At 31.0% G+C, this 27,870-nt stretch overlaps 2 protein-coding genes across 4 annotated transcripts; one reads left to right on the top strand and one right to left on the bottom strand.

The window, feature by feature from the left end:
- Positions 1 to 4,815: 4,815 nt before the first annotated feature.
- Positions 4,816 to 17,898, bottom strand: tfpi2 (tissue factor pathway inhibitor 2). Of its 2 annotated transcripts, none has more exons than XM_062028812.1 (5): positions 17,785 to 17,898; positions 16,163 to 16,333; positions 11,910 to 12,089; positions 5,224 to 5,397; positions 4,816 to 5,144 (listed from the first exon to the last, which is right to left on the bottom strand). In XM_062028812.1, exons 1-5 carry the CDS (start codon positions 17,858 to 17,860, stop codon positions 5,029 to 5,031), a joined length of 717 nt encoding a protein of 238 aa, XP_061884796.1. In that variant the 5' UTR covers positions 17,861 to 17,898; the 3' UTR covers positions 4,816 to 5,028. The 2 variants fall into 2 exon arrangements, with proteins under 2 accessions (XP_061884796.1, XP_061884797.1); XM_062028813.1 differs by having other exon boundaries at positions 5,084 to 5,144; positions 5,212 to 5,397.
- Positions 17,899 to 21,809: 3,911 nt separating this feature from the next.
- gngt1 (guanine nucleotide binding protein (G protein), gamma transducing activity polypeptide 1) lies at positions 21,810 to 25,653 on the top strand. Of its 2 annotated transcripts, none has more exons than XM_062028810.1 (3): positions 21,810 to 21,868; positions 23,133 to 23,231; positions 25,312 to 25,653. In XM_062028810.1, the coding sequence occupies exons 2-3, from the start codon at positions 23,136 to 23,138 to the stop codon at positions 25,435 to 25,437; spliced, it is 222 nt and encodes a 73-aa protein (XP_061884794.1). In that variant the 5' UTR covers positions 21,810 to 21,868; positions 23,133 to 23,135; the 3' UTR covers positions 25,438 to 25,653. The 2 variants fall into 2 exon arrangements, with proteins under 2 accessions (XP_061884794.1, XP_061884795.1); XM_062028811.1 differs by having other exon boundaries at positions 21,819 to 21,854.
- The last annotated feature ends 2,217 nt before the right edge of the window (positions 25,654 to 27,870 follow it).

Below are 27,870 nucleotides of genomic sequence, written 5' to 3'. Positions count from 1 at the left end.
GGAAATTCTGGCAACTGAGCTGCCTCTAAATGAAAAAACAGTACTTTTTTTTTACTGTAATAAACTGTGGAGCCGTTTTGGTATTTACAGTAATATATCGAGAGAGAAAAAACGGTAAAAAGCAAACAAGCTGGCAGCTCAGGTGTCAAAATTGTACTGTAAAATTGCAGTACATGGCAGTACATTTTAAGCTGAAATTATTGCAACTTACCATATTTTTTTTTACATTTTAGTTCTAAAAAGAATCTAATAAAATGCGTTAAAAATGGTGTAATAATAGTATTCACTGAAAAATTTTTTTAAAAACGGTAAAAAATAAAAAACTGGCAGTTCAGGTGACAAAATTTTACTGTAAAATTGCAGTTTTATTAAATTTACAGTAAAAGAACAAATGTAAATTTTACAGTAAAATTCTGGCAACTGAGCTGCCTCTAAATGGAAAAAAACCCCAGTACTTTTCTTTACTGTAATAAACTGTGGTGCCGTTTTGGTATTTACAGTAATATATCGAGAGAGAAAAAACGGTAAAAAACAAACAAACTGGCAGCTCAGGTGTCGAAATTGTACTGTAAAATTGCAGTTGTTTTTTAAATTTATATTAAAAGAAATGAGCTGCCTTTTTTTTTTTTTTTACCATAAAAACATCAGTACTGTTTTTTCCATTTACAGTAATGTACACTACATTTTGAGGTGGAATTATTGCAACTTACCATATTTTTTTTTACATATTAGTTCTAAAAAAATCAAATAAAATGCGTTAAAAAATGGTGTAATAATAGTATTCACTGAAAAAAAAAACAACGGTAAAAAATAAAAAAAAAACTTGCAGTTCAGGTGTCAAAATTTTACTGTAAAATTGCAGTTTTATTAAATTTACAGTAAAAGAACAAATGTAAATTTTACAGTAAAATTCTGGCAACTGAGTTGCCTCTAAATGTAAAAAAAAAAAAACAGTACTTTTTTTTTTACTGTAATAAACTGTGGTGCCGTTTTGATATTTACAGTAATATATCGAGAGAGAAAAAACGGTAAAAAACAAACAAACTGGCAGCTCAGGTGTCAAAATTGTACTGTAAAATTGCAGTTGTTTTTTTAATTTACATTAAAAGAAATGTCAATTTTACAGTAACATTCTGGCAACTGAGCTGCCTCTAAATGAAAAAAAAAAAAACAGTACTTTTTTTTTTTTTTTACTATAAAAGCATCAGTACTGTTTTTCCATTTACAGTAATATACACTACATTTTAAGCTGAAATTATTGCAACTTACCATATTTTTTTTTGCATTTTAGTTCTAAAAAGAATCTAATAAAATGCGTTAAAAATGGTGTAATAATAGTATTCACTGAAAAAAATTTAAAAAAACGGTAAAAAATAAAAAAAAACTGGCAGTTCAGGTGACAAAATTTTACTGTAAAATTGCAGTTTTATTAAATTTACAGTAAAAGAACAAATGTAAGTTTTACAGTAAAATTCTGGCAACTGAGCTGCCTCTTAATGAAAAAAAAAAAACAGTACTTTTTTTTTTTTTTTTTTACTATAAAAACATCAGTACTGTTTTTCCATTTACAGTAATATACAGTACATTTTAAGCTGAAATTATTGCAACTTACCATATTTTTTTTTACATTTTAGTTCTAAAAAGAATCTAATAAAATGCGTTAAAAATGGTGTAATAATAGTATTCACTGAAAAAAAAAATTAAAAAACGGTAAAAAATAAAAAACTGGCAGGTGACAAAATTTTACTGTAAAATTGCAGTTTTATTAAATTTACAGTAAAAGAACAAATGTAAATTTTACAGTAAAATTCTGGCAACTGAGCTGCCTCTAAATGGAAAAAAAAACCCAGTACTTTTCTTTACTGTAATAAACTGTGGTGCCGTTTTGATATTTACAGTAATATATAGAGAGAGAAAAAACGGTAAAAAAAAACAAACAAACTGGCAGCTCAGGTGTCAAAATTGTACTGTAAAATTGCAGTTGTTTTTTTAATTTACATTAAAAGAAATGTCACTTTTACAGTAAAATTCTGGCAACTGAGCTGCCTTTTTTTTTTTTTTTTTACCATAAAAACATCAGTACTGTTTTTTCCATTTACAGTAATATACACTACATTTCAAGCTGAAATTATTGCAACTTACCTTTTTTTTTTTTTACATTTTAGTTCTAAAAAAATCCAATAAAATGCGTTAAAAAATGGTGTAATAATAGTATTCACTGAAAAAAAAACACGGTAAAAAAACCCAAAAACTGGCAGTTCAAGTGTCAAAATGTTACTGTAAAATTGCAGTTGTATTAAATTTACAGTAAAAGAACAAATGTAAATTTTACAGAAAAATTCTGGCAACTGAACTGCCTCTAAATGTAAAAAAAAAAAAAACCAGTACTTTTTTACTGTAATAAACTGTGGTGCCGTTTTGGTATTTACAGTAATATATCGAGTGAGAAAAAACAAACAAACTGGCAACTCAGGTGTCAAAATTGTACTGTAAAATTGCAGTTGTTTTTTTAATTTACATTAAAAGAAATGTCAATTTTACAGTAACATTCTGGCAACTGAGCTGCCTTTTTTTTCTTTTCTTTTTACCATAAAAACATCAGTACTGTTTTTCCATTTACAGTAATATACACTACAATTTAAGCTGAAATTATTGCAACCTACCATCTTTTTTTTTACATTTTAGTTTTAAAAAAAATCTAATAAAATGTGTTAAAAAATGGTGTAATAATAGTATTCACTGGAAGAAGAAAAAAACGGTAAAAAAAAACAAAAACTGGCAGTTCAAGTGTCAAAATGTTACTGTAAAATTGCAGTTTTATTAAATTTACAGTAAAAGAACAAATGTAAATTTTACAGTAAAATTCTGGCAACTGAGCTGCCTTTTTTTTTTTTTTTTTTAACCATAAAAACATCAGTACTGTTTTTTCCATTTACAGTAATATACACTACATTTTAAGCTGAAATTATTGCAACTTACCATATTTTTTTTACATTTTAGTTCTAAAAAAATCCAATAAAATGCGTTAAAAAATGGTGTAATAATAGTATTCACTGGAAAAAAAAAACGGTAAAAAAAAAAAAAAAAAACTTGCAGTTCAGGTGTCAAAATTTTACTGTAAAATTGCAGTTTTATTAAATTTACAGTAAAAGAACAAATGTAAATTTTACTGGGAAATTCTGGCAACTGAGCTGCCTCTAAATGAAAAAAAAAAAAACAGTACTTTTTTTTACTGTAAAAACTGGTGCTGTTTTGATATTTACAGTAATATATCGAGAGAGAGAAAACGGTAAAAAACAAACAAACTTGCAGCTCAGGTGTCAAAATTGTACTGTAAAATTGCAGTTGTTTTTTTAAATTTACATTAAAAGAAATATCAATTTTACAGTAAAATTCTGGCAACTGAGGTGCCTTTTTTTTCTTTTTTTTTTTACCATAAAAACATCAGTACTGTTTTTTCCATTTACAGTAATATACACTACATTTTGAGGTGGAATTATTGCAATTTACCATATTTTTTTTAACATTTTAGTTCTAAAAAAAATCCAATAAAATGCGTTAAAAAATGGTGTAATAATAGTATTCACTGAACAAAAAAAAACGGTAAAAAATTAAAAAAAAACTTGCCGTTCAGGTGTCAAAATTTTACTGTAAAATTGCAGTTTTATTAAATTTACAGTAAAAGAACAAATGTAAATTTTACAGTAAAATTCTGGCAACTGAGCTGCCTCCAAATGTAAAAAAAAAAAACAGTACTTTTTTTTACTGTAATAAACTGTGGTGCGGTTTTGGTATTTACAGTAATATATCGAGAGAGAAAAAACGGTAAAAAACAAACAAACTGGCAGCTCAGGTGTCAAAATTGTACTGTAAAATTGCTTCTTTTTTAAAATTTACAGTAAAAGAACAAATGTAAATTTTACTGTAAAATTGCAGTTGTTTTTTTTCATTTCCAGTAAAAGAACAAATGAAAATTTAACAGTAAAATTCTGCAAAAATACTGCTGTTTTTTTACCATAAAAACATCAGTACTGTTTTTTCCATTTACAGTAATATACACTACATTTTGAGGTGGAATTATTGCAACTTACCATATTTTTTTTTACATTTTAGTTCTAAAAAAATCTAATAAAATGCATTAAAAAATGGTGTAATAATAGTATTCACTAAAAAAAAAAAAAAACGGTAAAAAATTAAAAAAAAACTGGCAGTTCAGGTGTCAAAATGTTACTGTAAAATTGCAGTTTTATTAAATTTACAGTAAAAGAACAAATGTAAATTTTACAGTAAAATTCTGGCAACTGAGCTGCCTCTAAATGTAAAAAAAAAAAACAGTACTTTTTTTTACTGTAATAAACTGTGGTGCCGTTTTGGTATTTACAGTAATATATCGAGAGAGAGAAAACGGTAAAAACAAAAAACAAACTGGCAGCTCAGGTGTCAAAATTTTACTGTAAAATTGCTTCTTTTTTAAAATTTACAGTAAAAGAACAAATGTGAATTTTACTGTAAAATTGCAGTTGTTTTTTTTCATTTCCAGTAAAAGAACAAATGTAAATTTAACAGTAAAATTCTGCAAAAATACTGCTGTTTTTTTTACCATAAAAACATCAGTACTGTTTTTTCCATTTACAGTAATATACACTACATTTTGAGGTGGAATTATTGCAACTTACCATATTTATTTTGCATTTTAGGTTTTTAAAAATCTACTAATAAAATGTGTTAAAAAAATGGTGTAATAATAGTACTGACTGTTATAAGCGGCCCCCCGGGGCCAAACTTGTGGCCCTCAGTGAAAACACCTCTGCTTTATTAGATTTTAGCAGGGATTTCTTGAAGCAAAAATGCAATGACAAAATAGTTTATCAAATATAGATATTTATACAAAAGGAGTCACAGTGAAATAATAATAATAATAATAATAATAATAATACATTATGTAGTCACAGTATCAAAAGAATGCAACAGAAGATGTTGTGGTCATCAAAGTGTGTATAAAAGAAAAGTGTCAGTCCATGTTCAAGTTCACGCCTGCATGATGGTGATCCGATTCCGTCTCAAGCGACGCATTTTGCCTCTGCCCGCCTGCCTCCTGCCTCCTGCCTCCTGCTTCCTGCCTCCTGCCTCCTGCTTCCTGCCTCCTGCAACACAAGCGGAGTTAAGAAGACTTGCCCGGCACACCTCCTTGGGCTGACCTTGCCCACGTACACGAGGTCACACCTTTGACGCACACGTCCATGCAGCTGTGCTTGGACACAAAGTTGTTGCTGCTGCCCCCGCAGCCCGAGTAGGTGAACTCCTCGCACGTCCTGGAGGCGGAGTTGTAGTAGTAGCGTGCTATGGAGGCGGAGCACTTGCCTTTGTCCAGGGGCCCCAGGCACAGCACAGGCAAGCCTGGACATAATCACATCATCTTTTTTATAGAGATGTCCGATAATATCAGCAGGCCGATAAATGCTTTAAAATGTAATATTGGAAATGATCGGTAAAGTTTTTTTTATCTGTATCGTTTTTTTTTGTTTTTTTTTTAATTAAATCCACATAAAAAACACAAGATACACTTACAATTAGTGCACCAAGCCAAAAAACCTCCCTCCCCCATTTACACTCATTCACACAAAAGGGTTGTTTCTAGGGATGTCCGATAATGGCTTTTTGCTGATATTCCGATATTGTCCAACTCTTTAATTACCGATACCGATATCAACCGATATATGCAGTCGTGGAATTAACACATTATTATGCCTAATTTGGACAACCAGGTATGGTGAAGATAAGGTTCTTTTAAAAAAATAATAATAAAATAAGATAACTAAATTAAAAACATTTTCTTGAATAAAAAAGAAAGTAAAACAATATAAAAACAGTTACATAGAAACTAGTAATGAATGAAAATGAGTAAAATTAACTGTTAAAGGTTAGTACTATTAGTGGAGCAGCAGCACGCACAATCATGTGTGCTTACGGACTGTATCCCTTGCAGACTGTATTGATATATATTGATATATAATGTAGGAACCAGAATATTAATAACAGAAAGAAATGGGGGGAGGGAGTTTTTTTGGGTTGGTGCACTAATTGTAAGTGTATCTTGTGTTTTTTATGTTGATTTAATAAAAATGAAAAAATTAAAAAAATTTAAAAAAACAAACCGATACAGATAATAAAAAACCGATACCGATAATTTCCGATATTACATTTTAACGCATTTATCGGCCATCCCTAGTTGTTTCATTTTCTGGTTCCTACATTATATATCAATATATATCAATACAGTCTGCAAGGAATACAGTCCGTAAGCACACATGATTGTGCGTGCTGCTGCTCCACTAATAGTACTAACCTTTAACACTTCATTTGACTCATTTTCATTCATTACTAGTTTCTATGTAACTGTTTTTATATTGTTTTACTTTCTTTTTTTATTCAAGAAAATGTTTTTAATTGACTTATCTTATTTTATTTTATTAATTTTTAAAAAAAGGACCTTATCTTCACCATACCTGGTTGTCCAAATTAGGCATAACAATGTGTTGATTCCACCACTGTATATATCGGTATTGGTTGATATCGGTATCTGTAATTAAGAGTTGGACAATATCGGAATATCGGATATCGGCAAAAAAGCCATTATCGGACATCCCTAGTTTTTTACAAACAATAATGGCTTTTTTGCCGATATCCGATAGTTGTGATTGTTTTGGCCTAAAATGTTGGAATTTGCTGCAGTTTTTTTGTTTTTAACGATATTTTTTTGGCTTTTTTTTTTTTTCAATAACTTGGGATTTTTAAAAATCTGCTTGTAACATAACCTCAAAAAGCACGTGATTGCAACACAAATTGGAAAACAAATACTGTATTGATGTTTTACTCGTTTTATGCTGCAACGATGTAACCCCCTAGGGGACAAAGGCTGACTTTTTTTTTTTTGTTCTTTCAGTGCATTTTTTTCTAGGGGTGAGCAAAAAAATGGACTCAGATCTGAATCGCGATTCTTACACATCCTGATTCTAAATCAGTTCATTTAAAAAAAATAATTTAAAAGAAATATATGTATTTATGTGTGTTTATGTGTATGTATGTATATACAGTATGTATGTATGTAAGTATATACAGTATGTATGTACGTATATACAGTATGTATGTATATATGTATATACGTGTATATGTATATACAGTATATATGTGTATGTATGTATGTATGTATATACAGTATATATGTATGTATATGTGTATGTATGTATGTATATATAGTATGTATGTATATATGTATATACATGTATGTATGTATATACATATATATGTATGTATGTGTGTGTGTATGTATGTATGTATATACAGTATATATGTATGTATGTATATATACAGTATGTGTGTATGTAAGTATATACAGTATGTATGTATATGTATGTATAGACAGTATGTATGTATGTATATGTGTATGTACTGTATGTATATACAGTATGTATGTATATACTGTATGTATAGACAGTATATATGTATGTATATGTGTATGTATGTATATACAGTATGTATGTATATGTGTCTATGTACAGTATATACAATATATATGTATGTATATGTGTATGTATATACAGTATGTATGTATGTATGTAAGCATATACAGTATGTATGTATATGTGTATGTATGTATATACAGTATGTACAGTATGTATATATAGAGTATGTATGTAAGTATATACAGTATGTATGTATATGTGTATATATGTATATACAGTATGTATGTATTTGTGTATGTATGTATGTATATGCAGTATATATGTATGTGTATGTATGTATGTATATGCAGTATATATGTATGTGTATGTATGTATATTTTTGGTGATTTAACGCCCAATTCCAAGCCTTGATGCTGAGTGCCAAGCAGGGAGGTAATGGCTCCCATTTTTATAGTCTTTGGTATGACTCGGCCGGGATTTGAACTCACAACCTACCCATCTCAGGGCGGACACTCTAACCACTAAGCCACTGAGTAGATGTATGTATATATATATTATTTATATATATATATATATATATATATATATATATATATATATATATATATATACATATATATATATATATATATATATATATATATATATATATACATATATATATATATTTTTTTACCTAATTAGACCATCTCCATGCAACCAAAAGGAGCTTTTTTAAACTGCAATGTGTTTTGAAAAAAGTCTGATTATAATGTTTGTACCAAATACTACATGGCGACAATGGCTTTGAATAATCGTCTTGAATCGAGAACCAATTCTGTATGAAAGGGTCACCTCAGGAATCTAATCGTTAGGTGCCCAAAGATTTGCACCCCTAATTTTTGCTGTATTTTGGCCATATTTGATGTAGTAGTAGTATTATATTTTTTTTCCTTTTTGGGTTTGAAGATGATTTAAAATCAAAAAGTGGACACTAGATGGCAGTAATAGCACATACTTAAATAACTAATTCACTATATTAGTAATTATTCATCATAATTTCAGCCCTAAAAGAAAATACCAAACATCCATCCATCCATCCATTGCCTACCGCTTGTCCCAAACATGTTTTTTTGTTTTATTTTAACCCTTTTAAGGCCTTTTGAAATGATGACCATAACAATATTTATTTTACTCATTCAAAACTTACATTATCTGATTGAAAGGACATATATATATATATATATATATATATATATATATATATATATATATATATATATATATATATATATATATATATATATATATATATATATATATATATATATATATATATATATATATATATATATATATATATATATATATATATATATATTTATTTATTTATTTATTTAGTTTTATTTATTTAATGTTTGATATTTTAAAATAATAGAATATATATATATATATATATATATATATATATATATATATATATATATATATATATATATATATATATTTATTTTATTTTTTTTAACATTTATTTATTTTTATAATTATTTATTTATTTATTTATTTTTATTTATTTAATGTTTGATATTTTTGTTTAGGACTGAAGTTCAAGCAAAAAAAATTAGAAAAAATGAATCAAATGTTTGTACGCCCCTCAAAAACTGAACTACTTTTTTTTTTTGTGTGTATATATATTTTTTGTGTTTATATATATATATATATATATATATATATATATATATATATATATATATATATATATATATATATATATATATATATATATATATATGTATATGTATATATATATACTGTATATATATATATTTATTTTTTTTGTAATTATTATTATTATTTTTATTAGTTTTATTTTTATTTATTTAATGTTTGATATTTTTGTTTAGGACTGAAGTTTAAGCAAAAAAAATTAGAAAAAATGAATCAAATGTGTGTGTGTGTATATATATTTTTTGTGTATATATATTTTTTGTATATATATATATATATATACATATATATATATATATATATATATATATATATATATATATATATATATATATATATATATATATATTTATTCTCTTTTTTTGTAATTATTGTTATTATCTTTATTATTTTTATTTTTTTTAATTTAATGTTTGATATTTTTGTTTAGGACTGAAGTTTAAGCAAAAAAAAATAGAAAAAATGAATCAAATGAATCAAACTGAACTACTTTTTTTTTTGTGTATATATATTTTTTGTGTATTTTTTGTGTATATATATATATATACTTTATATATATATATATATATATATATATATATATATATATATATATATATATATATATATATATATATATATATATATATATTTATTTATTTTTTATTTTTTTTGTAATTATTTTTATTATTATTATTATTATTATTTTTTTTTTTTTTTTTATTTAATGTTTGATATTTTTGTTTAGGACTGAAGTTTAAGCAAAAACAATTTGAAAAAATGAAACAAATGTTTGTACGCCCCTCAAAAACTGAAGTACTTTTTTTTTCCTTTTTGTGTTTGAAGATGATTTCAAATCAAAAAGTAGACACTAGATGGCAGTAAAAGCACATACTTAAATGACCATTTCACTCTAACTTATATAAGTAATTAATTCATCATAATTCCAGCAAAAAGGCTTCCTTTGGTGACGTCTGCAGACGTTCTCCATCTTTATTTTACGCTTAAAGTGTTTGTCCATTTTATAGAACATTTATCAAATATCGAGAGCGATCTATACCTCTCATTTTTGATGGCAAATGAGAGACGACGAAAGATCGTCATCACACTTCAACATCTCTAACAGGTCAGCATTGCGACTGCACATCTGTTCTTAATTGTCTTACCTCGGCGGTGTTTACACTGAGGGCCACAAGGCAGTTATGTTTGGCCCCAGAGGGCCGTTTCTAACAGTGAATACTATTATTACACCATTTTTTAATGCATTTTATTAGCAGATTTTTTTTTAAAGAAAAATGCAAAAAAAATATGGTATATTGCAATAATTTTTCCTCAAAATGTATATTACTGTAAATGGAAAAACAGTACTGCGGTTTTTATGGTAAAAAAAAAAAAAAAAAAGGCAGCTCAGTTGCCCAAATTTTACTGTAAAATTTGTTTTTTTACTGTAAATAAAAAAACTGCAATTTTACAGTAACATTTTGGCACCTGACCTGCCAGTTTGTTGTTGTTGTGTGTTTTGTTTTTGTTTTTTACCACAAATCAACAAGTGTAGATTTTTTGGTGTATTACTGTAAATGCCAAAACGGCACCACAGTTTATTACAGTAAAAACAAAAGTAGTTTTTTTTCATTTAGAGAAAAATGCTGTAGAAACCAAATCCAGAGGACAAATTTCACCACACCTAGTGTGTGTGTGTGTGTGTGTGAGTGTGTGTGTGTGTGTGTGTGTGTGTGTGTGTGTGTGTGTGTGTGTGTGTGTGTGTGTGTGTGTGTGTGTGTGTGTGTGTGTGTGTGTGTGTGTGTGTGTGTGTGTGTGTGTGTGTGTGTGTGTGTGTGTGTGTGTGACTGACTATAAGTGGTACTTTAACTTTACTTAGTGTCTACCTTTAAGTCTGTCTGCTATAAAATGAGTAAAACAGCAATTCAGTATTTGTTTTCCAACTATTACATCAGATAAATGTTTGGTCATGTTTAGAGATGTCCGATAATAGCTTTTTTGCCGAGATCCGATATTCCGATATTGTCCAACTCTTAATTACCGATTCCGATATCAACCGATACCGATATATACAGTCGTGGAATGAACACATTATTATGCCTAATTTTGTTGTGATGCCCCGCTGGATGCATTAAACAATGTAACAAGGTTTTCCAAAATAAATCAACTCAAGTTATGGCAAAACATGCCAACATGGCACTGCCATATTTATTATTGAAGTCACAAAGTGCATTATTTTTGTTAACATGCCTCAAAAGAGCAGCTTGGAATTTGGGACATGCTCTCCCTGAGAGAGCATGAGGAGGTTGAGGTGGGCGGGGTTGAAGGGGGGTAGCGGGGGGTGTATATTGTAGCGTCCCGGAAGAGTTAGTGCTGCAGGGGGTTCCGGGTATTTGTTCTGTTGTGTTTATGTTGTGTTACGGTGCGGATGTTCTCCCGAAATGTGTTTGTCATTCTTGTTTGGTGTGGGTTCACAGTGTGGCGCATATTTGTAACGGTGTTAAAGTTGTTTATACGGCCACCCTCAGTGTGACCTGTATGGCCGTTGACCAAGTATGTTGCATTCACTTGTGTGTGTGAAAAGCCGTAGATATTATGTGACTGGCAGTGCCTTTAAGGTTTATTGGCGCTCTGTACTTCTCCCTACGTCCGTGTACACAGCGGCCTTTTAAAAAGTCATACGTTTACTTTTTGAAACCGATAATTTCCGATATTACATTTTAAAGCATTTGTCGGCCGGTCATGTTAGTTGTCACTCACTTTTGCGTGGACTGCAGTACTCGCTGCAGGCGCTGAGGTCGGAGAAGCGGTTGGCGTTGCCCTCGCAGCCCCCGTAGTAAAAAGTCTGGCACTGCATGCTGGTCATGTTGAAGAAGTAGCGGGTGAAGAGGGCCCGGCAGGGGCCCTCCTCCTTGGGGAAGCGACACATCTGAGGAATCTCTGGTTGGAAGGAGAAAGACGTGTGGCCACAACATTAGGTACACCTTTGCTCCAGTTGCTATTCTAATTGAAAATATATTTAAAAAAAACATCCTACAACTAGTAAATCATTTGGACACTCCTGCTCAAACAACTAGAATTTGCGGTAAAATTTGTGTTTTTGAAAAGAAATTGCTGTATATTGAAAGTTGGTCAAATGTGTCGATAAATTTGGCGGAAAATTTAGAGTAAAATGAACAGTTTTTACACTGAAATACTTGGTATGAATTGAAAATGAGTACCAATGTTATTTTAACGGTAAAAGTCTGAAAATAATTTGTTCACAGTGCATTACGTCAAACAGAAAAATATAATTTGTACAGTAAGATTCTGGCCAACAAGCTGCCACAAATATTTTACTGTATAATCTACTGACTTTTTTTACTGTGTAGTATTACTAGAATATGCTTTATACTAGAGATGTCCGATAATATATCGGCCGATAATATCGGCCTGCCGATATTATCGGCCGATATATACGTTAAAATGTCATATCGGAAATTATCGGTATCGCTTTTTTTATTATCGGTATCGTTTTTTTTTAAAAATTAAATCAACATTAAAAACACAAGATACACTTACAATTAGTGCACCAACCCAAAAAACCTCCCTCCCCCATTTACACTCATTCACACAAAAGGGTTGTTTCTTTCTGTTATTAATATTCTGCTTCCTACATTATATATCAATATATATCAATACAGTGTGCAAGGGATACAGTCCGTAAGCACACATGATTGTGCGTGCTGCTGCTCCACTAATAGTACTAACCTTTAACAGTTAATTTTACTCATTTTCATTCATTACTAGTTTCTATGTAACTGTTTTTATATTGTTGTACTTTCTTTTTTATTCAAGAAAATGTTTTTAATTTATTTATCTTATTTTACTAATTTTTTTAAAAAGTACCTTATCTTCACCATACCTGGTTGTCCAAATTAGGCATAATAATGTGTTAATTCCACGACTGCATGTATCGGTTGATATCGGTATCGGTTGATATCGGTATCGGTAATTAAAGAGTTGGACAATATCGGAATATCGGATATCGGCAAAAAGCCATTATCGGACATCCCTACTTTATACTACTATTTATTTATTTTTTTCGCGTATAATTTTGTTATTCTACATAATGTTTTATTTTTGGAATAGGCCAGAGGACAAAAAATCTAATAAAATAAAAGTGTGGTGCCACCAATGTCCCCCGGGGCCACACTTTGGACACCCCTGCTCAAATTTGATGGCCACAAATATTTACGATTTAATAAATTGCATTTTACAGGACAAAGTGTTTTATAAACCGAATTACTGTAAATTGATACCATTGTTATTTTTACTGTGAAATTTGGTGATAAATTTACGGTCACACTAATTTTACCGTAAGGTTTTTACACCCAAATACTGTAAGTGGAAAATCGGTAACATTGTTATTTTAGCGGTTAATTTCTGGCGACTAAGCTAGCAGTTTTTCCCATGAAATCTACTGACTTTTTTATTTTATTGTATTGTTGTTGTTTTTTTTACAGTGTATTACTGTAAACAGGAAAACAGTTCAGCTTCTATTTTTATGGCAAAATTCCGGCAACTGAGCTGCCACTAATAGTTTACTGTAAAATCTATTAAATAAGACGTATTTTACAGTGTAGTGTTAGTGTAGTATTTTTTTTCTCTTATAATCTTATGTTATTATACTAAACTTTTGTTTTGAAGGGGGGATTGCAAACTTCCTGTTGATTTTTGCTGGGGGATGTCAGTGTATGAAATCTAGGTCTAAGTGAGACCTGCATTTTATTATACTGAACTTTTGTTTTGAAGGGGGAATTGCAAATTTCCTGTTGATTTTTGCTGGGGGGATGTCAGTGTATGAAATCTAGGTCTAAGTGAGACCTGCATTTTATTTTGGAATAGGCCAATAACAAAAAAATTGTGTGCCACAAATGTCCCCGGGGGCCACACTTTGGATACTCCTAGTCAAATTAAATGGCATATAGCATATATACGATTATAATTTTTTTTTTTTAAAAAGGCATTTTACCTTAAAATTTTCACTGTTTTTAAACTGAATTACTGTAACTTGAAAATTGGTAATGATGTTATTTTTAATGTGAAATTTGGCAGTAAATTTACGGTATTATTACTGTCATTTTATCTTAAATGTGCAGTGTTTTTCACGATGAAACACTAAATAAAATTCAATCGGTTTCATTATTTTAACGGTAAAAATCTGCCGACTTTCCCATAAAATCCAGCAAAATTTCAGGAACGGAGTTGCCACTAATATTAGGGGACTATTTTTACATTGTAGTGTTAGTGTAGTATGCTGTATACTACTGTTTTTTATTGTATCATTTTATGTTCTATATTGTGTTTTATTTTTGGAATAGGCCAGAGGACAATAACAAAAAAGTTGTGTGCCACAAATGTCCCCCCGGGGCCACACTTTGGACACCCCTGGTCAAATAAAATGGCATATAGCATTTACGATTAATAAATAAATAAATAAAGGCATTTTACCTTAAAATTTTAACTGTTTTTAAACTGAATTACTGTAAATTGAAAATTGGTAACAATGTTATTTTTATTGTGAAATTTGGCAGTAGATTTACAGTATTTTTACTATTAGTGTAGTATGCTGTATACTATTTTTTTTCTCTTATAATCTTATGTTATTATGCTAAACTTTTGTTTTGAAGGGGGAATTGCAAATTTCCTGTTGATTTTTGCTGGGGGGATGTCAGTGTATGAAATCTAGGTCTAAGTGAGACCTGCATTTTATTATACTAAACTTTTGTTTTGAAGGGGGAATTGCAAACTTCCTGTTGATTTTTGCTGGGGGATGTCAGTGTATGAAATCTAGGTCTAAGTGAGACCTGCATTTTATTATACTGAACTTTTGTTTTGAAGGGGGAATTGCAAATTTCCTGTCGATTTTTGCTGGGGGATGTCAGTGTATGAGATCTAGGTCTAAGTGAGACCTGCATTTTATTTTGGAATAGGCCAATAACAAAAAAATTGCGTGCCACAAATGTCCCCGGGGGCCACATTTTGGACACCCCTAGTCAAATTAAATGGCATATAGCATTTACGATTAAAAAAATGTTTAAAAAAGGCATTTTACCTTAAAATTTGTACTGTTTTTAAACTGAATTACTGTAAATTAAAAATGGGTAACAATGTTATTTTTATTGTGAAATTTGGTAGTGAATTTACGGTATTATTACTGTCATTTTATCGTAAAATGTACAGTGTTTTTCACGATGAAACATTGTACATTTTAAATCGGTTTCATTATTTTAACGGTAAAAATCTGGCCACTAAGCTTCCCCATAAAATCAAGTAAAATTTCAGGAACTGAGTTGCTGTATAGTACTGTTTTTTTCTTGTATAATTTTAAGTTCTATATTGTGTTTTATTTTGGAATAGGCCGGAGGACAATAACAAAAAAGTTGCGTGCCACAAATGTCCCCCCGGGGGCCACACTTTGGACACCCCTAATCAAATAAAATGTCCACTAGTATGAAACATTCAGCCTTTACTCGTAGTCATTCTCAGTTTTAAATTAATTAGATAAAATTGGACTCCTTAAAATAATTAATGAATCATTACATCATCGTTAAAATGAGCTACAACTCACGATTCCATTTCCATCAGAGTCAATTCTCGATTAATTTCGATTCTGGCAATATATTATGTGGTGTAAAAATGATTGCACCTTTTCAAAACAGGTTACAAAAAGATTTTAACTTTTTTTTTTTAAACAGATTTTTTTAAATTAGGATAATTAATTGGAATTGGAATAATTACAAAATGTGTTGGGGCTGTGAATCAATGCTTTTGAGCACTCCTTGCTACTTTGATTAGTTAAATGTATGTAACCTTTAATTGCAGTACCACTAATATTACAAAATATATTATATATATATATATATATAATATAAAATATATTGAATATATAGGTGTGACGTCATGTTAACATAATAAGAAATATCGCAGGAGTACCTAATAAAGTGGCCCTGAGCAAACTTGAAACTTACTCGGTATCCTGAAACAAGTTTTCTGGCACTCCTGATAAGTCTTGAAGTTGTTGGCGTTGCCCTGGCAACCCCCGTAGTAGAAGACCTCACACTTCTGACTGATGGTGTTGTAGTAATAACGCTGGATGTCGCCTCTGCACGGCCCTTCGTCCGCTTGGAGGAGGCACGCACCTGAAGGCAACACACAACAAAGGTCAATAATGACATTAAAGTATCGCAGTATGACTTGGTATATTATTAATAATGACATTAAAGCAGTACGACTTGGTATATTATTAATAATGACATTAAAGCAGTACGACTTGGTATATTATTAATAATGAAATTAAAGCAGGGGTCACCAACGCGGTGCCCGCGGGCACCAGGTAGCCCGTAAGGACCAGATGAGTAGCCCGCTGGCCTGTTCTAAAAATAGCTCAAATAGCAGCACTTACCAGTGAGCTGCCTCTATTTTTTAAATTGTATTTATTTACTAGCAAACTGGTCTCGCTTTGCCCGACATTTTTAATTCTAAGAGAGACAAAACTCAAATAGAATTTGAAAATCCAAGAAAATATTTTAAAGACTTGGTCTTCACTTGTTTAAATTCATAATTTTTTTTACTTTTCTTCTTATAACTTTCAGAAAGACAATTTTAGAGAAAAAATACAACCTTAAAAATGATTTTAGGATTTTTAAACACATATACCTTTTTACCTTTTAAATTCCTTCCTCTTCTTTCGTGATAATTTAAATCAATGTTCAAGTAAATTTATTTTTTTTATTGTAAAGAATAATAATTACATTTTAATTTAATTCTTCATTTTAGCTTCTGTTTTTTCGACGAAGAATATTTGTGAAATATTTCTTCAAACTTATTATGATTAAAATTTTAAAAAATATATTCTGGCAAATCTAGAAAATCTGTAGAATCAAATTTAAATCTTATTTCAAAATCTTTTGAATTTATTTTAAAATTTTTGTTTTGGAAAATCTAGAAGAAATAATGATTTGTCTTTGTTAAAAATATAGCTTGGTCCAATTTGTTATATATTCTAACAAAGTGTAGATTGGATTTTAACTTATTTAAAACATGTCATCAAAATTCTAAAATGAATCTTAATCAGGAAAAATTACTAATGATGTTCCATAAATTCTTTTTTAAATTTTTTCAAAAAGATTCAAATTAGCTAGTTTTTCTCTTCTTTTTTTTTTGGTTGAATTTTGAATTTTAAAGAGTCGAAATTGAAGATAAACTATGTGTCAAAATTTAATTGTCATTTTTTTTCGTCTTTTCTCCTCTTTTAAACCGTTCAATTAAGTGTAAATATCATTAATTATTAATAATAACATAGAGTTAAAGGTAAATTGAGCAAATTGGCTATTTCTGGCAATTTATTGAAGTGTGTATCAAACTGGTAGCCCTTCGCATTAATCACTACCCAAGAAGTAGCTCTTGCTTTCAAAAAGGTTGGTGACCCCTGGGTTAAAGTATCGCAGTATGACTTGGTATATTATTAATAATGACATTAAAGCAGTACGACTTGGTATGACATTAATAATGACATTAAAGCAGTATGACTTGGTATATTATTAATAATGACATTAAAGCAGTATGACTTGGTAAATAAGTATGTGATTACCTCGGTGTGGCAGTGCCCGGGTGGCGGTGTAGAAGGAAGACAAACATGCAAATAAAGCCAGTGAGTAAAACTCCATTGTTGCAAGTTGTTGAAGCTCCAGTGTGATCTCCTCCTCTCGGCCCCACGCCTCTTTTATATTCTCCTTTCCTGCTGAGGGGCGGTGGTGACTCAAGTCTGCTAATTACTGCCCTCACCAAGTCACCAGCGACTAGCAGCATGTTGCAAGCACAACCACAGGAGTGACTCACTCACCCGTCAAAGAAGGAAGCAACTTTCTTTTCCAGGTTATTAGTGACTCTTACCTTCCCACATTCACATCAATAGCATTTTATTGCCAACATTATATATACCAATATTTTATAATGTATTGCAATACTTTTCTAAACAGAGGGGACCACAAAAAATGTCATTATTGTCTTTATTTGAACAAAAAAAGTTAGGGTACATGAAACATATGTTTATTATTGTCATTTAGTCCTTAAATAAAATAAACCGAATAGCTTTGTCTTTGACCTTCTTTTTTTTTACTTAAAGAAAGCAAATTAACAATGAGAATAGTTAACAAGATACAAAAAAATATGGATAAATAAATGAATACAAAAAATAAAAAATGAATATATGAAATACAATATTTTTTACATACATAAACACAAAATAAAACGTGTCAACGAGTTGCATAAAATAAATTAAAAATACAATATAAATAAGGCACTGCACAAAACAAGATGTCAAACCAGTATGACTTTAACAACTATATTACAAAAAAAGGGGATCCTACAGAGTTCTCTAGTTGTGCTTTTTAATATTGCATTAACTAGAATGACTTACAAATTACTGTACACCAGGGAGTACTGTAATTACCTAACGTTACATTATTATTTTCCATAACAATTTAGCCCCCTCCACAATATTAACCCGACGTTAAAACAGAACTAGCTATTTATTGATTAGCAATTGCCGAATCATGTAACATTAGCTTAATGCTAAAAAGCCAGGTTACTATCACATTCTGTAACAGACAAATAATTTCATGTAGGCTAACGTTACCTCCCTGCTACCGCTGTCTTTTTCTCGTTTCTCCTCCTCTTTTCTCTTTTTTCTTCCCTGGGCACCTGACAGTTTTGGCCGTTTTGACATCTTGTGTGGATTTTTTGATGTGGTGACGTCCAAAAGGAGTCATGATACGGGGGGGAGGGGGGCGTAATGTTGTAACAAATAATATTTCTATTAAATAGGCTTTACTTTGCATTTTAATTAACGTGGGATTATTTTATGTATTTAGAAATAATAGTACCAACTTTTTTTTCTTTTCTTTTTTTCCCCTCCAACATTTGTGGCAATGGCGTGGCGCCCCCTGATGGACGGTGCCCTTAGCATTTGCCTATACGGCCTATGCCACGGGCCGGCCCTGAGTAACATATTGTGTCATTTATACACCTATTATTTTATGAGGGACAAACTGTAAAAATGGATTATTAATCTACTTGTTCATTTACTGTTAATATCTGCTTGTTTTCTGTTTTAACATGTTCTATCTACACTTCTGTTAAAATGTAATAATCACTTATTCTTCTCTTCTTTGATACTTTACATTAGTTTGGATGATACCACACATTTAGGTATCGATCCGATACCAAGTAGTTACAGGATCATACATTGGTCATATTCAAAGTCCTCATGTGTCCAGGGACGTATTTACTGACTTTATAAACATAATATACATTTAAAAAAAGGAAAGAAGATTTTGTGAAGCTAAAAAATATCGACTAGATACGCTATCATACAAACCCCGTTTCCATATGAGTTGGGAAATGGTGTTAGATGTAAATATAAACGGAATACAATGATTTGCAAATAATTTTCAAGCCATATTCAGTTGAATATGCTACAAAGACAACATATTTGATGTTCAAACTTATAAACATTTTTTTTGTTGCAAATAATCATTAACTTTAGAATTTGATGGCAGCAACACGTGCCAAAGAAGTTGGGAAAGGTGGCAATAAATACTGATAAAGTTGAGGAATGCTCATCAAACACTTATTTGGAACATCCCACAGGTGTGCAGGCAAATTGGGAACAGGTGGGTGCCATGATTGGGTATAAAAGTAGATTCCATGAAATGCTCAGTCATTCACAAACAAGGATGGGGCGAGGGTCCCCATTTTGTCAACAAATGCCTGAGCAAATTGTTGAACAGTTTAAGAACAACATTTCTCAAGCAGCTATTGCAAGGAATTTAGGGATTTCACCATCTACGCTCCGTAATATCATCAAAGAGAATCTGGAGAAATCACTGCACGTAAGCAGCTAAGCCCGTGACCTTCCATCCCTCAGGCTGTACTGCATCAACAAGCCACATCAGTGTGTAAAGGATATCACCACATGGGCTCAGGAACACTTCAGAAACCCACTGTCAGTAACTACAGTCGGTCGCTACATCTGTAAGTGCAAGTTAAAACTCTCCTATGCGAGGCGAAAAACCGTTTATCAACAACACCCAGAAACGCCGTCGGCTTCGCTGGGCCCGAGCTCATCTAAGATGGACTGATACAAAGTGGAAAAGTGTTCTGTGGTCTGACGAGTCCACATTTCAAATTGTTTTTGGAAACTGTGGACGTCGTGTCCTCCGGGCCAAAGAGGAAAAGAACCATCCGGATTGTTCTAGGCGCAAAGTGTAAAAGTGTAAAACTATAATGAAATATTGAGCTGCTGCATCGCCTCCGAATTGGTGAAAGTTAGTTCTAGATTATACATCACGCCTCTCACCTGGATAGTAGAAGGTCGTGGCCATAAACCCACAAGTTGGCGAGAAAGACACGAAAAGGCGCTCGTTTGCGGCACTTTTTGCGTGAATATGATTAATTCTTCATCTAAACGATTTTTTTTTATACAGCAAGATTCCAGGAACTGAGTTGCCACTAATACTTTGCCGTAAAATCTAGGGACTATTTTTACATCGTAGTATTAGTGTAGTATGCTGTATACTACTGTTTTTTTATTGGAATAGGCCAATAACAAAAAAAAGTTGCGTCCCACAAATGTCCCCCCGGGGCCACACTTTGGACACCCCTAGTCAAATAAAATGGCATATAGCATTTACGATTACATTTTTTTCAAGAAGAAATTCACATCTCATCAGTCGGCATCCCGGTGAGAGCAGACACTGTACAGTAAGTGATTGTTTTATTATGTTCATTGTATTTCTTGTTTAGTGCTACATGCTGGATCTTCTAAAACTTGCAGTTCATCCTCCTTACATTCAGGCGAGTCTGCTTAAAATGAGCAAAATGTGTAAATATGACATGTTGTTTTGATGGTGTCGGATACTACATTACGTATTTACTTACAGCATGAATGTAAAACTATGACGGTTTTTTTTTAAAGTACTTTATTGAAGGGATGGAGCGACTCCAATTAGCTCCATTGTTAGCTGACCTTTGCTAGAGTTTATTTACGAGTTAGAATGCATTAAAAATGGTCTTACGAATGATAGACAACATTCCAAAAACACGTACCGTGTTTTGTATTCATATTTTTGGGTGTTTCTGCAATGCGTTTATATGATGTACATCATTTTTTATGGGGAGGAATGACTTCAAAACGTTCGTACTATTCAGTCTTTGTCGGAGGTTTTGGAACGGGTGACTAACCAAAACCGAGGTACCAATCAAGTTATTTGTTTTCATTGTATTTATTTAATACAGCAAACATTAATAAACATTGACGTAAACATGCCATAGCAATAAAATAAATCATCTCCACCTTGAGAGGAGAAGGTTAAATACCGATTAGCCTTCTTATCACGCTGACCTCCTCATACTGGGACCTGTATCGCAGTATTACGAATATCAATTTATCCCAACTTCTTATCAAGAATGGGGGGAAATGTGAACATTGACAGAAAATTCCAAGAAGAATGTTGAAATGAAGATAATTGAGTCAGTGTTGTGCTGGCAAAAGCCTCCCGTAGGATCCACACGGGGTCTTGTTTAAACCCGATTAGGGGATTAGGATCATTTATAACGCAGATTTAGGAGAGGAGAGGATTCTCCTGCAGGACTGGCGAGGTGAGGGACTTGTCGTGAGTAACCTTCTATTGCTGCTTTACCAACCATTCTTTCTTTTGTGTGGTCATAAATGTTTTTATTGTGTGGTCCTACACCAGGGGTCACCAACCTTTTTGAAAGCAAGAGCTACTTCTTGGGTAGTGATTAATGCGAAGGGCTACCAGTTTGATACACACTTCAATAAATTGCCAGAAATAGCCAATTTGCTCAATTTACCTTTAACTCTATGTTATTATTAATAATTAATGATATTTACACTTAATTGAACGGTTTAAAAGAGGAGAAAACACAAAAAAAAATGACAATTAGATTTTGAAACATAGTTTATGTTCAATTTCGACTCTTTAAAATTCAGAATTCAACCGAAAAAAAAGAAGAGAAAAACTAGCTAATTCGAATCTTTTTGAAAAAATTTAAAAAAACAATTTATGGAACATCGTTAGTAATTTTTCCTGATTAAGATTAATTTTAGAATTTTGATGACATGTTTTAAATAGGTTAAAATCCAATCTACACTTTGTTAGAATATATAACAAATTGGACCAAGCTATATTTCTAACAAAGACAAATCATTATTTCTTCTAGATTTTCCAGAACAAAAATGTAAAAAAAAAAATTCTAAAGACTTTGAAATAAGATTTAAATTTGATTTGACAGATTTTCTAGATTTGCCAGAATATTTTTTTTGAATTTTAATCATAATAAGTTTGAAGAAATATTTCACAAATATTCTTCGTCGAAAAAAACAGAAGCTAAAATGAAGAATTAAATTAAAATGTATTTATTATTCTTTACAATAAAAAAAATAAATTTACTTGAACATTGATTTAAATTGTCAGGAAAGAAGAGGAAGGAATTTAAAAGGTAAAAAGGTATATGTGTTTAAAAATCCTAAAATCATTTTTAAGGTTGTATTTTTTCTCTAAAATTGTCTTTCTGAAAGTTATAAGAAGCAAAGTAAAACAATTAATGAATTTATTTAAACAAGTGAAGACCAAGTCTTTAAAATATTTTCTTGGATTTTCAAATTCTATTTGAGTTTTGTCTCTCTTAGAATTAAAAATGTCAGGCAAAGCGAGACCAGCTTGCTAGTAAATAAATAACATTTAAAAAATAGAGGCAGCTCACTGGTAAGTGCTGCTATTTGAGCTATTTTTAGAACAGGCCAGCGGGCGACTCATCTGGTCCTTACGGGCGACCTGGTGCCCGCGGGCACCGCGTTGGTGACCCCTGTCCTAGACAATGCCTGTCATAAATGTTTCTTTTGTGTGGTCCTAGACAATGCCTGTCATAAATGTAGACGACCTGACGGACAAAGACAAGGCTCTGATGGAAGTCAACCAACTTAAAACTGAAGTCAAACTTCAGAGGTGGTTGGTACGTCTTTTTTTTATCTCCATGGATTCAATCAGGGATGTCCAAACATTTTCATAGTTTTCATTTTCAAAAGCATTACAATATATACTTTTTTCTTTTTTTGGTCTTAGGTGCCCGAAAGGGTCTCAGTCATGAAAATGTTCCAAATAAGTCTTATATATTTGTATCAAGGCCTCAGTCTTTAGATCAACTTCAGATCTATATGTTGATGTAAAGTTTTATTTATGTTTTATGCTCTTTTTGGTAAATAAAACCATGTTTTCTATGGTAAAAAACAAAAAAATCCCAACCAAAAAATGTCAAAGTGGAATATTTGATTGGAGCTCCAAATAGGTCAACAATTCATGACATTATTTCAGATTCTTTTTTTTTTAATCCCACTAAAATTATCAGGGAACGTAAAGGATGCCACACATAAAACTGTTAAAAATAGGTAAAAAAATATTTTTTTTATTGTTTTACTTTCATCGCTTACATTTTTAGATCAACTTCAGATCTATATGTGGATGTAAAGTTTCATTTATGTTGTATGCTCTTTTTGGTAAATAAAACCATGTTTTCTATGGTAAAAACCAAAAAGTGGAATATTCGATTGGAGCTCCAAATAGGTCAATAATTCATGACATTTTTTTTTTTTTTATCCCACTAAAATTCTCAGGGAACAAAAAGGATGCCACACATAAAACTGTAAAAAAATACGTAATACTTTTTTTAAAATTGTTTTACTTTCATCCCTTTTTTCCCAAAAAAACATTTCAAAGTGAAGTATTTGATATGAAGTAATTGAAACCCATAAATGGGTTAAAACATTGATTTTGAGTCGGTATTATTATAAATTTTTTAGCAATGACAGTTTAAAAAAAAATCCTACTAAAATTCCCAGGGATCAAAAAGTGTCCCACACATAAAAGTGTTTAAAAAAATAATAAAAAAATCATACATTGTTTTTATTTTTTTTGCTTTCAATGTTTAATCTTGGATCCACTTCAGATCTATCTGTCGATTTTACATTTTTACGAGGTTATTTTTGTTTGCTTGCCATTTTTGTCATAACAATTTTTTTTTTAATGACAAACACAAAATATCCAATATTCCCCCCCCCCCCCCCCCCCCAAAAAAAAACATTTGTTGTGAATAGGGATGTCCGATAATGGCTTTTTGCCGATATCCGATATGCCGATATTGTCCAACTCTTTAATTACCGATACCGATATCAACCGATACCGATATCAACCGATATATGCAGTCGTGGAATTAACACATTATTATGCCTAATTTGGACAACCAGGTATGGTGAAGATAAGGTACTTTTTTTAAAAAAATGAATCAAATAAAATAAGATAAATAAATTAAAAACATTTTCTTGAATAAAAAAGAAAGTAAAACAATATAAAAACAGTTACATAGAAACTAGTAATGAATGAAAATTAGTAAAATTAACTGTTAAAGGTTAGTACTATTAGTGGAGCAGCAGCACGCACAATCATGTGTGCTTACGGACTGTATCCCTTGCAGACTGTATTGATATATATTGATATATAATGTAGGAAGCAGAATATTAATAACAGAAAGAAACAACCCTTTTGTGTGAATGAGTGTAAATGGGGGAGGGAGGTTTTTTGGGTTGGTGCACTAATTGTAAGTGTATCTTGTGTTTTTTATGTGGATTTAATAAAAAAAAACAAAAAAAACCCCGATACTGATAATAAAAAAAACGATACCGATAATTTCCGATATTACATTTTAACGCATTTATCGGCCGATAATATCGGCAGACCGATATTATCGGACATCTTTAATTTTGAGTCATTGTTATTTTTTGGAAAAACGTTATTAGAGTCAACATTGCAACTTTTTCTCGGTACATTTCACCTGAGCAGTATTATTATTCCACTTTTTTTTGTAATCGTGTTTCTAAAATGTGTTAAAATTGATCCTCTGGCCACAAATAGCCCCCGGCCGCACCTCGGACGTCCCTGAATTAGCTGAATAATTCAGTGTTCTTGTCGTTACGACGACAAACAGAACTGATTTGGATTGAGATCCTTTGATCTGACACGGTACGTGTGGTCCCGTGCAGACGTCCAAATGCTGCGAGGAGATGAAGGACTACATTCAGGCCGGAGAGGACGAGGACACTCTGGTCAAAGGCATTTCGGAGGAGAAGAACCCCTTCAAGGAGAAAGGCGGCTGCGTCCTTTTCTAGCCTGAACATGAAGACTTCTTCACATTAGCACCTTCTTCCCGCTCTCCTCAAATGGACTAGAAGGACAAAAGACAGCAGAAAGAATTGACCAAACTGTGCGTGTAACCCCAGCTTCTAGCTCCATGTCAACCCTTTCATACTTCATATTTTTCAAAGAGTTATATTTAATGTACAGAAAGGAACAAAGTCCCCTACTATTAAATGTGTATAACTCAACCTGACTAGCGGTCCTTCTGTTGTGAAAGAAACAAATCAACAAGTCTCACTTTGCATCGCACTGCACATTTACTGATATAATCTACCACTTTTTTGGTGACGATTTAGATCCAAATAAAGGACAAAGACTTCATGCAAAAACATATTTGTGAACAAACATTGCACGGAACAAGCTGGTCCGTTTGCCTGCCCGTCATTCCGTGGAATGGAGCGCTCACTGACTCAACCTCTGGGCTTTTTTGGTAAATACGACAGCGAAATAGGCCGTCTTGGGGCCGACCAAAGTTGCGAGTGCCAGCACTTAGCTGGAGAAGGTGTGAGAAACTCTTATTGAATTCAACAGAGAACTGGTAGCAAAGTAGGAAAGTCCACGTGACTTTACTCCTCACTTCTTCTCTCTACACTCATAGTTGTATTTTATACATATATATATATCCATCCATCCATCCATTTACTACCGCTTGTCCCTTTATTGGGGTCGCGGGGGGTGCTGGAGCCTATCTCAGCTGCATTCTTAGACAGACAACATTTACACTCACATTCACACACTAGGGCCAATTATGTATTTACTAATTTATATAAATGTATTTTTATATACATATGTGTATATACTAGTATATATCAGTGCTTCTCAAATGTATTTTACGCCGCCCCCTAGGAAAAATCAAATATTTCGCCCCCTCCTCCACTCTCCACCGTGACATTAAAAAGTATGTGTATATATATATATATATATATATATATATATATATATATATATATATATATATATATATATATATATATATATATATATATATATATATATATATATATATGTATATATATATGTAGTATGTGTATATGTATGTATATATACTGTATATGTGTATATACATACTGTATGTATGTATATATGTAGTATGTGTATGTATGTACGTATATATACTGTATACGTATGTGTATATATATACTGTATGTATGTATATATATATATATGTAGTATGTGTGTATGTATGTATATATACTGTATGTGTATATACATACTGTATGTATGTATATATATATGTGGTATGTGTGTATGTATGTATATATACTGTATATGTGTGTATATATACTTTATGTATGTATATATATGTAGTATGTGTGTATGTATGTATATATACTGTATATGTGTGTATATATACTGTATGTATGTATGTATGTATATGTAGTATGTATGTATATATACTGTATATGTGTGTATATATACTGTATGTATGTATATATGTAGTATGTATGTATATATACTGTATATGTGTATATACATACTGTATGTATGTATATATACTGTATTTAGTATGTGTGTATGTATGTATATATACTGTATATGTGTGTATATATACTGTATGTATGTATATATATATATATATGTAGTATGTGTGTATGTATGTATATATACTGTATTTAGTATGTGTGTATGTATGTATATATACTGTATATGTGTGTATATATACTGTATGTATGTATATATATATATATATATATATATATATATATATATATATATATATATATATGTAGTATGTGTGTATGTATGTATATATACTGTATATGTGTGTATATATACTGTATGTATGTATGTATATATATGTAGTATGTATGTGTATATATACTGTATATGTGTGTATATATACTGTATGTATGTATATATATGTAGTATGTATGTATATATACTGTATATGTATATATATATACTGTATGTATGTATATATACTGTATGTAGTATGTGTGTATGTATGTATATCCATCCATCCATTTTCTACCGCTTATTCCCTTCGGGGTCGCGGGGGGCGCTGGAGCCTATCTCAGCTACAATCGGGTGGAAGGCGGGGTACACCCTGGACAAGTCGCCACCTCATCGCAGTATGTATGTACTGTATGTATACTGTATATATGTATATGTACTGTTTGTATGTATATATATATATATATATATATATATATATATATATATATATATATATATATATATATATATATATATATATATATATACGTATATATATATATATATATATATATATATATATATTTTTTTTTTTTTTTTTTTTTTTGTGTAGTGTATATAGTATATATGTGTATATAGTATATGAAATAGTGTATATATACAGTATATACACTATATTGCCAAAAGTATTTGGCCACCCATCCAAATGATGGGAGTCAGATGTCCTAATCACTTGGCCTGCCTGGTGT

This window comes from Entelurus aequoreus, linkage group LG20 (assembly GCF_033978785.1).
Source record: "Entelurus aequoreus isolate RoL-2023_Sb linkage group LG20, RoL_Eaeq_v1.1, whole genome shotgun sequence".
NCBI lineage: Eukaryota > Metazoa > Chordata > Actinopteri > Syngnathiformes > Syngnathidae > Entelurus > Entelurus aequoreus.
This window is presented reverse-complemented; position numbering and strand designations above follow the sequence as displayed.

Excerpts from the sequence above, each read along its gene's own strand:
- tfpi2 (XM_062028812.1), bottom strand. The coding sequence starts at position 17,860 with ATGGAGTTTTACTCACTGGCTTTATTTGCATGTTTGTCTTCCTTCTAC. Across the intron at positions 16,334-17,784 it reads CCGGGCACTGCCACACCGAG|GTGCGTGCCTCCTCCAAGCG; the intron begins GTAATCACATAC and ends TGTTGCCTTCAG. Across the intron at positions 5,145-5,223 it reads CATGGACGTGTGCGTCAAAG|GAGGCAGGAAGCAGGAGGCA; the intron begins GTGTGACCTCGT and ends CTTGTGTTGCAG.
- gngt1 (XM_062028810.1), top strand. The coding sequence starts at position 23,136 with ATGCCTGTCATAAATGTAGACGACCTGACGGACAAAGACAAGGCTCTG. Across the intron at positions 23,232-25,311 it reads TCAAACTTCAGAGGTGGTTG|ACGTCCAAATGCTGCGAGGA; the intron begins GTACGTCTTTTT and ends GGTCCCGTGCAG.